The 16648-nt window shown below is 37.3% G+C and overlaps 1 protein-coding gene and 1 non-coding gene across 2 annotated transcripts in view; both read left to right on the plus strand.

Moving 5' to 3' along the window:
* The first annotated feature begins 4500 nt into the window (after positions 1-4500).
* NOP58 (NOP58 ribonucleoprotein) overlaps positions 4501-16648 on the plus strand; it is a 30918-nt gene continuing 18770 nt past the window's right edge. Inside the window, exons 1-4 of the mRNA XM_044670645.1 lie at positions 4501-4734; positions 8130-8206; positions 11594-11646; positions 14857-14981. Coding sequence (XP_044526580.1) covers positions 4690-4734; positions 8130-8206; positions 11594-11646; positions 14857-14981 — 300 coding nt within the window. The 5' untranslated portion in view covers positions 4501-4689. The remainder of the gene's footprint in view (positions 4735-8129; positions 8207-11593; positions 11647-14856; positions 14982-16648) is intronic.
* On the plus strand, positions 11745-11832 carry LOC123243495. Its single transcript, XR_006506017.1, has one exon. It is a non-coding gene; the product is annotated as a small nucleolar RNA SNORD70 (small nucleolar RNA).

Here is a 16648-nt window from a genome sequence, read left to right on the forward strand (position 1 = left end):
AAAATTAGGTATGAAGTAATTTTCCATTAATCTAAATTGTATGCCCTATTAACACCAAGATTACTCAGTAAAATTGTTACAATGTGAAAGTCTATTGAATAATAAACTTGGACATCATACCTTCAGTTATTCCTTTTAACATTTTTCTGGCCTAAAATTTTAGATAGGTGATAAGTTTCCTTTACCTGAGAGATGCACTGGTTACAAGTTTCTGAAGTAGCTCCCTCTTCTAAGATTCAAAACCACAAGTCAATAGATAGGTATGGCTCACATGCAAACTTTTCACTCTTGGCGAAATTGTACACCACATGTATTAAGAAAGCCACATGTTCATTCTGCTGCAATTCTGATTAGAGGGATAAATGTCGAGTTTTGTACTAAAATACAAAAATTAGCCTCATAAGATTAAAGAGGTAAGATTAGATAGCAGCTTGTCTGAAAAAAAATCTAAGAGTTTCAGTTCTAAAAGTTTTCTGAAGGTTTCTAAAGGTTCTAAAGTTTTCATTAACCTTATAAACGTTAATATTGGGCAGCAGTATATTGTGACAGCCAAAAAACAAATGTGATCACTCAAGAATGGGAGATTCCCTTAATGATCCAAAACAATCCCAGAAACTCATGATGAAAGATACCATCTGCCCTCCAAGTAATAACTGATGGAATCTAAATGCAGATTGAAACATAACATATCTCACTTTCTTTCTACTTTTTTTTTTCCATTTGAGATCTCTTCCACAAAATGACTAATATGGAAAAAATGTTCTACATGATTATACATGTAAAATCTATACCAGATCAATTACTGTCTCAGGGGGGTGTGGGTGGGAAGGAAGGAAAGAAAATGGGAAGGGGGTAGGAAATTTGGAATTCCATTTTTTTAATGAATGTCAAAATAGTGTTTTTACATGTAATTAGGGGTTCAAATAAAAAATTTTAACGGGGTTCTCCTTTTATTACACTATAGTTCTCCCATATGAAGAGATGCCACATTCTTCCTTTTGTCCTCTACATGGAAATACCATCTGGGGCACTGTGGATATGCTCCAGACTGCTATTACAAGGGAGCATTAGTAAATTTTGAGAAAGTAGTTTCAGCTGATTGATCTCAGAAGGCAGACTGCAAAGGATTAGCAAGTGAGACAAGTGGAAGTGGAACCAGCAGGTATAAAGAACTTCTGCAAGGAATCTGGCTAAAAAAAGGGAAAAGAGATATTGGATAATAGCTTAAAAGAATAATAGTGTCTAACAAAGGTGTTTAAGGAGGAGAGACAAGCATGTTTGAAGAGCAATTGAGAACCAGTTGATAGAGGTTAAAGAGGAGAGAAAGGGAAGACTCACAATACAATCTGCTGGGGGAAAAATGTGGGTCAAGTACATAAGTAAAACCTTTGTCAAAGGGAATGGAGAAAATGGTCAAAGATGTCAAAGGGTTTTGAAATGAAGAGAATGGGAGAAGTGGGAGTTTACAATGAATAGCCTTAGTATTTTTGGCAATGTCAGAGGCAAGGTCTTCAGCTTTAAGAGGAGGAAAAGGAGGTGTGAGGAGCTTTAGGAGGGAAGAAGAGGTTTGGAATAGCTTTTGTGAGGAATGAGAAATCAATTAAGGAGAAATAAAAGGATTGCCTTAATGCAGTGAAGGCCTAGTTGAGAGTAGATAATGTGAATTTGTAATGTACCAAAAAAGGCAGGAAAGCTTGAGTAAAAGTGGAAGAGGCAAATGATGGGACCAATTTAGTGCTGAAATTTGCCAAGAAATAAGTAGTTGTAGGACGAGGGCAAAGAACCCTGGATACTTAAAATGGCTAACTATTGGGTTGAGAATGGCAAAAGAAGGCAATGAAGTCAAATCAGAGATCATGACCTGAGAAAGTAAAGTACTGAAGGATAGAAGGGATGGAGATCTTGATGAGGACAAAGAATGAATGTAGGAGGGATGAAGCAGAAGGAGAGATGAAATGATAGGAAATTATGGTCAGAGAAATGTCATGTTTCTAATTTGGGAAATAGAACCCTTGTGAGTAATGGCAAAATCTAGTGTCTGACTGTCATGTGTGGCTAAACTGGTATGAAAGAGTAGGTCATGGGGCTTAGGAAATTCAAGGAAATGTGAGGTTAAGAAGGGAACATATTTATGAATATTAAAGTCCCCTAAGTATAAGTCTAGGAGTTGGGGAGGAAGGAAAGACGTCAGCTTGGGAATAATCTCCTTAAAAAAGTTCAAAGAATGACCTGAGGGTTGGTATGGTACAACTACCATAATTTTGATGGGATAGAAAATTTTAATGTGTAGACTTCCATAAAGTAAAAAAGTCACTGAGAGAAGGAAGTAGAGGGAAAGTCTGGAGGTAATAATGGAGAGCAAGGAATAGATTCTGACTCTCCCTCTAAGAACATTGAAGGTATATGTGTGAGATTAGGTACAACCAGTGCTGTAGAGGATAGTCAAGAGATCAAAGTGTCATCAGAAGGAAGCCAGGCCTTGTCAAGGACTTAAAGATGAAAAGAGTGCAAGAAAAGAAGTCCAGGAGGAACAAGAATTTGCTCAATATTGAATGGAAAATCGAGAGGAAGGGATGTATTGAGATATGAGTAGGGTCACGTTGAGAACCATGGGAAATAAAGAACATAAGGAAGGGACAAGGAACAGTTTTGGTTTTTTTTTTCTAAATGGCCACTAATTATTACAAGGATGAGGAAAGAAACACATACTGGCATATGGTCAGTAGTGGGTAAAAGATGAGAAATTCATATAGAGGTACTGTAGGAAGACCTAGATCTGTCCCTTTTTCAAGAAGCCTGATGGTGTAATGAGACACAGGAAGGGGGTGATAGTATTCTAACAGCTTTCCAATTGGTCTTCCTGTCTCATCTCTCCCCATTCCAACCAATCTTCCACTTAACTACCAAAATGATTTTCCTAAAGTGTAGGTCTGAACATGTTACCTATCTTTCTTTTCAATAATCTCCAGTGACTCCCTGTTATTAGAGTTAATAAGTGAGTTCCCTGTGGACATGGGCTGTTTTACCTTTTTTTTTAAATCTCCCCAGCTTGTAAGGATGCCCAGCACATAAGCACTTAATGCTTTTGGATTGACTGATTGAACAAAGGTGTCCAGGAATCCTTCTGCTATTATTTGTAATGCTAATATCTAATAAATGTTTGAATTGATGAAAATACAAATGTGAGAGTAGAGAGTATGACTAGTCATAAGTACTTAATTAAATTTTTATGTGAAGTGCATTCTTCCTTCCCTAGAGGCTGGAGCCCTGCAGGACCATTGATCAGATACAAAACAAGAACCTTGGAAGTCACCTAGGCCAACTACCTCATTTTTATACATAAGTAAAATGAAGCTCCAAGTGACCCTTCCCAATATCACACAAGAGTAGTACACAGAAGCAGAGCCTGAGCCTTGACTTTAACATATAGCTTTTTCAATTATACCATGCTGTCTTCCAGCAAATGAATTATTTGTATTTCGATATTTTATATTTATTAGATATGCTATATAAAATATGCCTAAATACTATACTAACTCGAGTATACATGTTTATTATACTACATCTATATACCAAATAGACATGTGTAATACAGTACAAATACAGTACATAGAGGCAATTATGTTATATATTAGTATATAATGGTATATAACAGTATACAAATTATTACATAATCATAGAAAAGTAGACAAATATAGGTGGCAGCTAAGTGGCTCAATAGATAAGAGTGATGAGCCTCGAGTCAGGAAGACATGAATTCAAATATGACCTCAGTACTTAGCTGTACGATACTGGGCAAGGCACAAAATGGCAAACCACTCCAGTCCTTTTCTGCCAAAAAAACTCCATGGACAGGATTAATGTGCTATGACCAACGCGGTCACTTAAGAGTCGGATACGACTAAACAACATACAAATATGGTATCTATACACGCACACGATATTTAATATAAACATTTTCCATGTAGAAATCTGGGGGCGATTTGTCAAAATCACACATAAATAACAAATCGTGAATTAGTCATCAACAGGTCCCCGGAAATTGCCGGAATACACATGCTGAACGGAAGACTAAATTCCAGCTCAGCTTTGACATTTTAAGACTACTTTACCAGTAATGGGACACACTCCGTGTCACGCGCCCCACTTTAATTCTTCAATGTGTTTTTTTTCCTGCTTATTCAAAATCTCCAGCCTATCTAGGCACGAGACTCTAACCTGCCATATCCTAAATCCAGGTTTGGGGGAGAGGGACGTTGGCTCATGAACACCCGCGCAAGGCGGATTTCCTTCCCAGGAACTAAAAACGGTTTAACCGTAGACGTCTCCAACTCCCACAAGAGCATTGGCCTGTCGATACTGCACATGCGCAAGTGTATGCACCTCCCCTCCCGGAAGTGGAAGTGATGGATGACATCCCAGAAGTCCTTATCCCTCCTTCCGCTCGGAACTCTTTCCCCTCCTTTGCCTTCCGGTGGGCTCACGTGTTCGGGACTTGGAGGTCCTCTGAAGTTTGCGCGCGCTTCGCTCGCCAGGAGTTTGCTGCTTACTCTGCCGGCTTAGGGCTGTGCGACTAAGGGGGTCCCGAGAATCAGCTGCAGCAGCCTCACCTTTAACCCTCCCCCAGCTTCTTCGTGGTATCGGCGCGCGCGCGGGGGGCCGCTTGGCCTCTCGCGCTCTGCCCTCGCCATGTTGGTACTGTTCGAGACAGCGGCCGGCTACGCCATCTTCAAGGTAGGCCACTGAAGCTAGGTGCGTTGGGGGTGGCGGCTGTGGGTCAGGGGGCCCTGAGGCGCGTGGAGCGAGCAGCACCGAGGGATTGCCGAGAAGCTGCTATATGAACACGTGGCTCCAGGGGCTGCGGAGCCTCTTGGCTGGGCCTGCGCACCTAGGCGCGGGGGAAGGGAAGAAGCTGCTCACCCTCGTGGAGCTGAAAGGATTGCTCGCCTCTGGAGCCGCTGAGGGGCCCTACAGGACTGTCTCACTCTCCATCCTGGCTTGTGCCGCTTGTGGGAAACTGGCCCACTCAGAGGGGACTTTCTTAGGCCCCACTCAATTGGACGCTTATTGAGTGTCGGCTGAGTGCAGCCCCATAGCCAAACTCATTAACTCTAGTGTGATCAGTGACTGATTTCAGCGAGGGAGGGATCAATGGAAAGGAGAGGGAGGCCCCATCCCAGTGTGGAGAATTCTTACGTTAAAGAAGAAAAAACTCATTCCCACCCATCCCGTGGCACTTGAGTTGGGAGGATTTCACTGAGGAAGAAGTTTCGTTATTTGTAAACTAATAATATTTATATAGTGCGTATTATGCCAGGCATAATGCTAAAAATTTTACAATTATTATCTCATTTGATCCTGACAACAATTCTAGGAGATAAGAGAGGTTTTGTTTTGTTTTGTTTTTTAACAATTTACCACCTTTGCATTCATAACAGCAGTATATTTCAAGTTTGCAAGTACTTTATCAGACCTCTCATTTGAGCCTTACAACAATCCAGTGAGATCACTGGAATACCCGAGGTATCATCATTTCCATTTTATAGACTTTAAAAAGTTAAGTGACTTGCCCAAGATCACCCATTGTCAGGTGCAGAATCCAAACCTAGCTGTCAAAACCACATGCTACCATTGATTTGCTCAGTCACCCAGTTAATAAAATATCTGAGGATGGATTTGAACCTCAGCCCTCTGTCTGCTTTACTACATTTAAAAAGAACTTTTTATGAGCCAGGAACTTTACCAAATGCTGAGATTAATTCTATAAAATTGTGAGCCTGAGGGCAGGGACTGGATTGCCTCTTGCCTTTCTTTGTATCCCCAGCATTTAATACTGTACTTGGCAGGTAGTAGGAATTCACAATGTTTATTGGCTAGGTGGGATGAAAGGGATAACAAGGGTACCTAGAAATCAGCTAGCAAGATGAATATTTACATTGCCAAAACGTTACCTTCTTTTTTATATATATTTTAGATCTTAACAAAAATTTTCAACCTAAAGTTTTCTAAAATTATAAGATTCAAATTGTCTTTCTTCCTTCTCTCCCCCATCCTGGGAGATGGTAAGCAATTTTATCTGGGTTATTCATATATTATACAAAACATGCTTCCACATTGGTCATTGATTCCATATAATACCAACACCCCACAATAAAAATACAGGCTAAAGTGAAAAATAGTATGTTTTGATCTGCATTCTGACTCCCAACAATTCTTCCTCTGGAAGTGAATAATATTCTTTGTCATAAATCCTTCAGATTTGTTCTGCTGAAGGGTAGCTTAAGTCTTTCACAGTCAATCTCTGTACTATATTACTGTTACTATTTACAATATTATCCTGGTTCTGTTTATTTCACTCAACATTAACTTTTTCATTGAAATTATTTTGGTTGAAGTAGGGGTTGCATTAAAATGGTTGGAATTGAACTACTGCATTTTTTATTTTTTAATTCTTGTGCATTACCTTTATAAAACTTTGTGTGGTAGTGGTGTGGAAGGAACCATTATTTGGTACATTTAAAGAGTAACTGACTAACTAGTGTTCTACCTAGTACCCACTATAAAGTATGCTCTGACCAGTCCCTCCTTTCCCCACCTCAGAGGGTGGGGGGAAATAGGACAGGTGGGTATTGAGTTGTTTGTTGAGTATATTCTAAACTTTATTCCCAATATCTTGTCAATAACTGCAGAAAGAACATTTAGTTACGGCCTTTCGTTTTTTGGCTTAAGACTTTGAGAATGTTGGTCAGTGGTTTTCTGTTCTGAGATTAGCAAATAGCCTTTTTTTTTTTTTTTCTTTTTTTTAAGAATAATGGAGAATATACATGAGAGATGGAAAAGACCAAAGTAAGTAAGAGAATCTCTCTCTTTGAAATGTAGACCAGGCAGTTTAGGCATGACCTCCCTTTTCAAGTAGCAGTTATGACTAATCTCATGGGTTCCAATCCTGCCTCTGTCGCTTTTTAACTTGATCTTTGGGGGCTTTAGTTTTCTCACCTATAAAATGAGAGAATTGGACCCAATTCTAAAGATTCCTCTATCCTAGCCAGCCAGGTCTGAAAATTGGCGCCCTCCACAGGCTTGACACAAATACATGTCACAACTACTATGTAAGGCATCTGAAAACATATTTTACTGGCAGTGGGGTTTGGTATTGTCTTACATCATTCAACAAATGTTTCCTGAATTCTTTATGTGCATTATTATCCTCTTTATCTCTTATGAATTAAGAAAAAATTTGTAAAGTGATTTGGAGTCTTTGGATTTGTACTTTCAACATCTCCAATGATCGGTAATTTCATCAGTGTGGGTAGTCTCCACAGACAAATACCTAACCATTTATAACTTAGTAAATAGTCAATTCTTGTCACAGATTTGGTCGTTGAACAACAAATATACAGTCTTATCATTGAGTTCATTTTTTAAGCCTTTGCAGCTTGAAAGAACCTGCTAAAACTTCCACTTAGTCACCTCCATACCATGATGAAATGGAAAAAAAAATCAAAATAGAAATTAGTTAAGGCTTTGGAATGGTGGGTAGACAGTAAAATTAATTTACTTGAAAAATAGGATCAAGGGAAGCAGCTGGGTGGCTCAGTGGATTGAGAGCCAGGCCCAGAGATGAGAGGTCCTAGGTTCAAATGTGACCTCAGATACTTCCTAGCTCTGTGACCCTGGACAAGTTACTTAACCCCCATTGCCTATCCCTTACTGCTCTTTAGTCTTAGAACCGTCTTAGAACTTGATTCTAAGACTGAAGGTAAGGGGAAAGGAAGGGAGGGAGGCAGGGAGAAAAAGGAAAGAAAAATATGCTCAAGTAGGGAAGAAATATGAATATCCCATGTGCATTTATGGAAGAGGAGGGAAGTGTTGACACAACGAATAAAGAATTGGGCTTAAAATCAGGAAGATTCATCTCCCTCAGTTCCTCACTGTAAAAATGAGCTGGAGAAGGAAATGGGAAACTACTTTAGTATCTTTGAGAAGAAACCCCCAAATAGGATCACAGAATCTGATGAAACATCATCTTTATGTCACATATTTAGTAGTATAAGGGAACAATATGAATGTATACCAAAAACCATGGCTATAGCATTTTAAAAAATTAATTGAACTGATTTTTATTCCAGGTTCTGAATGAGAAGAAATTACAGGAGGTGGACAGTTTGTGGAAAGAATTTGAAACTCCAGAGAAGGCAAATAAAATGTAAGCATTCCTTGGGCGGGGAGGGCAGAACTTAACCAATAATTTGCTTTTCCTTAATTGCAATTAATGCTTCGCTTTTAAAAAAAACTCACCTTCTGTCTTAGAATCAATACTATTTATTAGTTCTAAGGCAGAACAGTAAGGATTAGACAATGGGGGTCAAGTGAATTGCCTAGGATTATACAGCTAGGAAGTATCTGAGGCCAGATTTGAACCTAGGACCTCCCATAACATGGATTTTTTTAATTTCCTGTTTTGACATCACCTAGATTTCCCCCTCATATACTTTCCTCCAGGGGACCAGCCAAAGAGTTTTTTGGAAAAGATAAGAAATAATCAAAACTGATCAATATTTTCAATATATACATAATATCATGAAATGTTAGGGTGCTCACTCACCATCTCGCCTAAAGAGAAAGGAGGTAGCCTCATATCTTTGTCTCCAAGTTTGTTCTTTATAATTATATTTTTTAATCAGATATTCTAAGACTATACACAATCATTTCAACCTTGGGCAAGTCACATGTAAGCTATCATGACAACTTTAAAACTGACTTAATGAGACATTATGGTTCTGGTATTCATACTTTTTTATGCATTTTTTTTTCAGATCTATACTTGGAATATCTGGTTTCATAAATTTCCTATCATAGGTTGATCTGTAAAGTAATTTTCTTATTCATAAGCACTTCTATTCTGCCATCTCTGTTCAAATTTTCTTATGAAGTCTTGTCAAAGTTTCTTTAAAAGTTCCAAGTCTGGTGGGGAATGATGAGTCAAGAACAAGAAAAATATATATTAAAACATTTCTTTTGAGTTCCCTCCATCTTCTCCTTTCATCCTTTTACCCTTTTTAGGGATGATGGAATAGCTCATTTACCTAATACTAAAATGAATGGGAAATGTAAAACTGTTTAATAAACATAACATATATTTATTCATGTCCTTATTATGGCCAGTTGAGTTCAAAGCATGGAGTCTTAACAGAACAGAAATGAGTATAAATCTAAATGGAATCAGAATTGAAGGATATTCTGAGGCATGTTAAAACTGCTTTGGTTCATAGTAGGCTATGGAGTCTAGCAATAATGTGGTTGTCCAGGTATCTTTGGCTCCTTTCTAAGGAATGTCCTAGATGAGTAGCTTGTAATTTTTACATAATTTAAGTTTTGCAAAACAATTTACGTAGATTTAATCCTCAAAATAACTTGTGATTTGGGCATTACAGGTATCATCACCATTTTATACCTGTAGAAACTAAGGTTCAAAGATGAATATCTTGACTTAAGCTTCCTTCTCCAAATAAATGTGGGATCTGTCTTATTTAAATTAATCAATTTCTTTTTTTTATTCCTAGAAATAAAAGCTTAGTGTCTGACTGGCTGCTGGTACTGAATATAAGCTAATTGAATGAATTTTCCTTTTTAAAAAGTTAATTGATATTTGTATAATACTTTTTAAAGCCATCTTTGTATTCCCCTAGAATACTTGTGACCCTCTAGAACAGGTGAGGTAATAGTAACTAGGTTTCTTGGCTTCATATCTTGATTCAGATGTTCCTCATTGCAAATCACTTGATTTCCCTGGAGGATTTTCCTCTTCTGGCCAATGTTTGTGGCTTGGAGGGGAAATGGGCTTATGGTTCTTAAGAACTAACAAAACATCATTAGGAGCTAGGTGGTGCAGTGGTTAGAGAACTGGATTTGTAATGAGGAAGACCTAGAGTCAGATCTGGCCTCAGATACTTATTAGTTGTATGGCTGGGCAAGTCACTTAATCTCTGCTGCCTCGGTTTCCTCTTCTCTAAAATAGACAAATATAATATCCATCTCCCAAAGTTGTTCTGAGGATAAATTAACTTGTAAAATGTCTTGCAAACCTTAAAATTATATATAAATGCTATTAACTATTTTGTTTTTTTTTTTGTTTGTTTGTTTGTTTGTTTTTAAACCCTTGTACTTTGGTGTATTGTCTCATAGGTGGAAGAGTGGTAAGGGTGGGCAATGGGGGTCAAGTGACTTGCCCAGGGTCACACAGCTGGGAAGTGGCTGAGGCCGGGTTTGAACCTAGGACCTCCTGTCTCTAGGCCTGACTCTCACTCCACTGAGCTACCCAGCTGCCCTATTAACTATTTTGTAAGGATTTTTACAAATTACATGTTAAAAAAAATTTCCACCTAAGTTTTCTGAACTTATATGATCCAAATTGTCTCCCCCCTCCCAGAGCTGGCAAGCAGTTTGATCTGAGTTATATATGTCATATATATATATTTTGTCATGCAAAAATCTATTTTTGTATTATTCATTTTTGTAAGAGACTAATCATATAAAACCAAAACCCCAAATAAACAAGTGAAAATTTGCATGGTTTTGATCTTTTTTTTTTTTTTTTTTTAACCCTTACCTTCCATCTTAGAATCAATACTGGGTATTGGTTCTAAGGCAGAAGAGTGGTATAGGCTAAGCAGTGGGGGGTTAAGTGACTTGCCCAGGGTCACAAAGCTAGGAAATGTGTGAGGTCAGATCTGAACCAAGGACCTCCCATCTCTGGGTCTACTGAGTCACCCAGTTGCCTCCTGATCATTTCTTTTTTAAACAGTAGCTTTTGTAAGCTAATTGGCTATGAATTCGGATCCAAGTCACTAGACTGTTGACTGTCACATCCAGTAAACAACTTTAAAAAAAAAACCATTTTACATTTGCTTCCATTTACCAGCACAAGTTTCTGAGAAGTATGTAATTTTGTATTTATGGTTACAACAGAGAGGCAGCTTTATCATAATTGTCTTCTGATTTAGAACCAATAAAGCATTTCCTTTTGAACAATTCTTTTTCTTTCACATTTGCTGTTGTTTTTGAAGTTGGAGTCCAGTGGGGTAGTGGACAGGCCACTAGAATTCTATTTCAGTATTCCCTGGTATGAGAGTATAAACCTGGGTTCTCAAATGCTTTATCAACAGAACAAAAACTCAGGCAGATACTACTAAAAGGAAAAGTTCCAGGTATGCCCTGGAAATGGATAGTTTCCTGTTCTCCAGGAAAAGTTTTTTTGGCCACCAGAGCCAAAGAGTGTCTGCAAAGGTATGGGGAAAGTTATATGTAATAGAGCATTAGACTTGGAAGTCAAAGTTCAAGTAAACCAGAAATAGACTAACTTTTTAACCAGGAGCAAATCATTTGGCACCCTTGAGTCTCCTTCTCTCTAAAATAGGAAGATGTAAGTATGTACATTTCAGAATCATCTTGGGACTCAGAGGAGAGATATGATACATGTGAAGTACTTGGCAGACTTCAAAGTTCCTAATATAAGTATCAGTTAATGGTGGGGGCAGGACCTATCCAAAGTTAAGTTATACTTGTAATAACATGAGTATCTTTCTCCTTTCAGAGTAAAATTAAAGCATTTTGAGAAGTTCCAGGACACAACCGAAGCATTAGCAGGTAAAAGGAAAAAGAAAAAAGCTAGTTTGACTTTATATTTATGATCTGATTTTTGTAGTAAAAGTTTATTTGCATCCGTTAGAAGGAATCAACTGGAGTTTTGTTGTCAGTGATGTACATATGTTGGAACTGAATCTTAAGTGATATCATTTACCAATTCGTCACTACCACTGAGACAACACTAAAGTTACAATAAATGAAATGTAATTGACTTAAGGAACAATTCACAGTATGTGAGCTGTCTGAATGCCAAAATTTTTTTATGTAGTATAGTTCAATGTGTTACTGAATTGTTGTGCAGAAAAAAATTCTAAATCAACTCATACCTTGATTTTCTTTTGAGTAACTGAAATTTCATGAATGGCTTCCTTTACATTCTTTTTTTTTTTTTTTTTTTAAACCCTTGTACTTCGGTGTATTGTCTCATAGGTGGAAGATTGGTAAGGGTGGGCAATGGGGGTCAAGTGACTTGCCCAGGGTCACACAGCTGGGAAGTGGCTGAGACCGGGTTTGAACCTAGGACTTCCTGTCTCTAGGCCTGACTCTCACTCCACTGAGCTACCCAGCTGCCCCTTCCTTTACATTCTTAACAATTCCCTTACTCCTGGTTCTTGCCAAATTACTTAATGCTTTATAAACAAACTGAAATGGGAGTTCTGTCCCATTGATGGTCAATCTTTTTCTGATAAGAATCACTACCTAAATGACTTATTACCTTTGTTTCATCTGGAGATAAGATCCTAAGTAATGGTTTCCTTTTTAAAAATACCGTAAATGAAACTATTCTCTTCAGTTAACCCCATTGAAAAAAAGAATTACTAACATGTCAGTTGAATTAAGTGATTGGAGGTCATTAGCCATCAGTTGTACAGCGAATTAAAAATATTGACAAAGAAAGGAGAAAGTATGCTAAAATAATAAGAGGCTTAAAATACTCAGATCAAAGTTAAGACCAAAAGAACAAAAATTGTTTGCTATCATAGAAGCTTTTGAGTAGGTACAGCATTGTTATTTCTTCCCTCTGTTGTGAAAAAGAGATACATATTTCATTAATAATAGGAAGTGAATGTGTATGATGCAGTAGTAGATTCTAAACTGGAGACAAAACAAGTTGAATGGTAGTATTTGTGTCATGAATAGAATGCTAGTCATGACAGCTAAGTTTGGATCCTGCATCTGACAATCTGTGACCTTGGGCAAGTCACTTAGCCTTGTGAGGCTCAAATGAGGATTGTTTTGTGTCTCAAATGAGAGGTCTGATAAGGTACTTTGTAAACTTGAAAGTAATATAAATGTCTGTTGTTATTATTTAGGCTTGACTTGAACCTGGTTTTTGTTTTGTTTTCAATACATCCTTTCATCCTCCACAATAGGTGTCATGGCTTGACCCTAAGGGGTTTGCAACCAACTATTTGGGGCCAGAAGATGGGTCACATTTTCTCCTTTCCTCCAAAGCCAACTTAGACTGGCCTCCACATAAATATATCATTCCCCTTCAACCCTCCCTCACTCTGCACACACACTTCCTCAATGGCCCCTCAGGGTGATTATAACCTAACTTGACTCCAGCATCAAAAGCATCATGCTTTACCACCCACTCCAGTCATCACCCTGTGGCTGCCATCTGTGTCAGCTTTCACTGGTGGTTCTGGTTTTTCTGAGCCAGGGGCTAAAGTGAATGGAAGGTCACACACTCCTCTTCCTTATACATATCTCACATACACTTTTCATTTTTCTGTGGGAAAATGTTTAGGGTGTAGACATATATAGAATATGTATATTGAGGGCATTATCATCCTTCCAGCTTCCCAGGTTCTTAATCTCTTTTTTACGTTTGACTCCTCATTTAACTGAAACTCTTCACTCTCCAGGTACCAGTGATCTCTTGATTATCAAATTTGATGCTTTCTCAGTTTTCATGCTTTGTGATCCCTGCAAAACTGTCTCCTCTTGAATTCTCTCCAGGTTTTTGTGATACTGCTCTCTTAATTTTCCTGTTGTCTGACAGTTCCTCAGTGTCCTTTGCTGAATTACTATCTTTATAATGCCCTCTTAATGAGAGTATATCACAAAGCTGTCCTGGGCCCTCATTTCTTTTTTCTTCATATACACTGACCTCATTGGCTCCCATGGTTTTAATTATGTAGGTTTATATGTCTAGTCTTAGTCTCTACCCTGCAGTCCAGATCACTAAATGTCTGTTGGACTCTTCATATTGGTTGCCTCTTAGGCTTCTCAAACTCAGTATGTTCAAAAGAGAACTCACTACCCCTCTACTAACTTTCCCCTTTCAAATTTTATTTATCTTTCTAATTACTCGGTTTTAGCAACCTTTTGCATTATCCTTGCCCTTCACTTTTATCTCACAAATATAGTTGTTTATCAGATCTTATCATTTCAATTCCACAACATCTCTTCCAATGGTCCCTTCTCATGTTTAAGAAAAAATTATATTTTGTATTTACAGGATTTAGTTAATATAGATAATTAATAAGTAAATAAGCCTATTTGAGTGGCATACTCAAAAAAACTTTTCCTGATAGGGGAACACCATCAGAATTTGGATATGCTGCTTTATTTGATACCATAGGAGAGAGCAGCAGATATAATTTTTTTTTCAACTAAAATGAGTTGCCAGTGCCTTGACCGTCCTTATTAAATTCTTTGAAGATCTTTTTCTTCGCTGACTGTGATATAAGACCAAATTAACATTATTGGACAGTTCTATTAAAGACTGAAATATGGACTCATCTCACTAGAAGTACGGAAAATGATATAATTTAATGAAGAATAAGGGAAGTGTAGGCATTCATAAAATAACAATTATCCGTATTAATAGAGTTCAGAAAATTAAATTGTTATAAGGTCCTATTATGAGGAAAGCCAAAATTTTTTGAAAGCCCCCCCAAAAAAAAGTGTTAAGGCAAGAGACAAAAACCTGTAAATTCTTATTATTTTGCTAACTCTAAAATTCCAAAAGCTAAAACAAGATTTTGAGTGGAAGCATTTACTGTTATTTAATTGGACTTTTTTTCCCCAAGGTCAGATGTTTCCTGACATTGAAATTTCCTGTAAGGAAAAAAACATTGCTTTGCTTTTAGTAATATAAAGTATGTGTTTTGCTTGGTTTAGGGTTTTTTAAACTTCTGAATTTTTTAACCTTCTCCCCCTTTTATACCCCTCCCCCTCCCATCTCCTCCCCAAAAAAAGCCTCTACAGCTTTGGTAGAAGGTAAACTCAGTAAGAATTTGAAGAAAGTCTTGAAGAAGATAGCTGCAAAAGAAGCCCATGAACAGTTGGCTGTAGCTGACGCCAAACTAGGAGGCGTTATAAAGGTAAGACTAGATTTTCTTCCTTTGGTAGGATATCATTATCTTTACTTGGTTTCTCCACACATACCTAAGCCCCAAAATTAAAAGTCCCATCCTCATAACAAATAAGTACGGTCAAATCTGACAAATCACTGCATGTTGGGTGTGTCTGAAAATATGTCTCCTAACCATGTTAGATCTCTCTTGTCTTCCAAAGAAATATGAAGTGTGATTCTCCATCAGTCCTTGGGAGTCATGACTGGTCGTTGCATGGATGCGAGTTACTTGTTCTTTTGGAGTTGTTTACATTATTTGTAGTACAGTATATAATACTATACACTTTGAAATGTTTTCCTTCTGCTTCAGGCACACAAGTCTTCCTAGGTTTCTATGAATCTGTCTCTCTTGCCTTAAAGTAAATTTCTTAAAGTAAGATTTGTTCAGTTCTTTTTCAGTTGTGTCCAACTCTTCATGGCCCCATTTGGAGTTCTCTTGGTAAAGATAATGGAGTGGTTTGCCATTTGCTACTCCAGCTCATTTTACAAATAAAGAAATTGAGGTGTCATGGCCAGGATCATACAGTCTGAATCCAGATTTTAGCTCAGAAAGAGGAGTCTTCCTGACTCCGGGCCCAGCACTCTATCCACTACACCACCCATAGCTTCTCCTAACAAAATAATCCATTAAATTTATATTTGCATTGTTTAGTTATTAATTGAAGAAGTATACCCAGTTTTGTTTTCTGCTTTTAGTTATATCTTCTACCAATACACAGTGAGGACGCATACACTGAGGATTTTTTATATACTTCTAAAGATTCAGGATAGTTTATATGACTTGTTTTGTTTTATAAATGTTGGTTTGTTGTGTCTTTCATATTCATTGTAAAATACATTTTGCCTGTTTCTGAGTTAGGATGTAAATTAATATGGAAAATGGAGAAAGTTATATATACTTATAGAAAATACACATTCTTTCTTAGCCTACCCATTCACTATTTTAAAAAAAAATAGTAAATCTGAATTTTATGTTTCCCTCCTTCCCCCAAAAAATGACAAATCAAACCCCTTTCCCTTTGCTTACCATATAAGCAAATCATTATTGACTTATAAAGTGAGTTTAGTTAACTCTTCAATTGCCTGCTTTCTCTGAAAGGAATAAAGCTCAAAAATTCAAGCATACCCCAGATTTTAGTAGTGGGTTTAAAATATTGGAGTTAAATAAAATATTAAAATAAACTATTAATAAGACAAAGAATAAAGTAATATGTTATATCTTAGAGACCATGGAGAAAACACTACACCTAGGCTCTGAAATCATGGGTTGAAACCTTGGTTTCTGCTGCTTGCTATACCTATGTGACCTTAGTTGAATTACTTAAGCTTTCTGGGCTTCTGAAAATTTAGAGATTTAGTCTGTGTGCCCTCTAAAATCTCTTCCAGCTCAAGATTAATGGTTTTATTGGGTCCGTTAACATACTATACATTTTAACAAGGTTAAATCAGATGAAATACATTTTTGCTCTGACCTTTTCTGGACAATCTAAAAAAAAACCACTGAGTTGAGTGATAATTTAAAACATGCCTGAATCTAGTTTCAAAAATGTATCACTTTTCTCATCAATTTTATCCAGCATTATCTGAAGAATATTATGTGCTCACAACCAGCATTTTATATGGAATACTTAAAGA

The sequence above is a fragment of the Gracilinanus agilis genome, chromosome 3 (assembly GCF_016433145.1).
Source record: "Gracilinanus agilis isolate LMUSP501 chromosome 3, AgileGrace, whole genome shotgun sequence".
NCBI lineage: Eukaryota > Metazoa > Chordata > Mammalia > Didelphimorphia > Didelphidae > Gracilinanus > Gracilinanus agilis.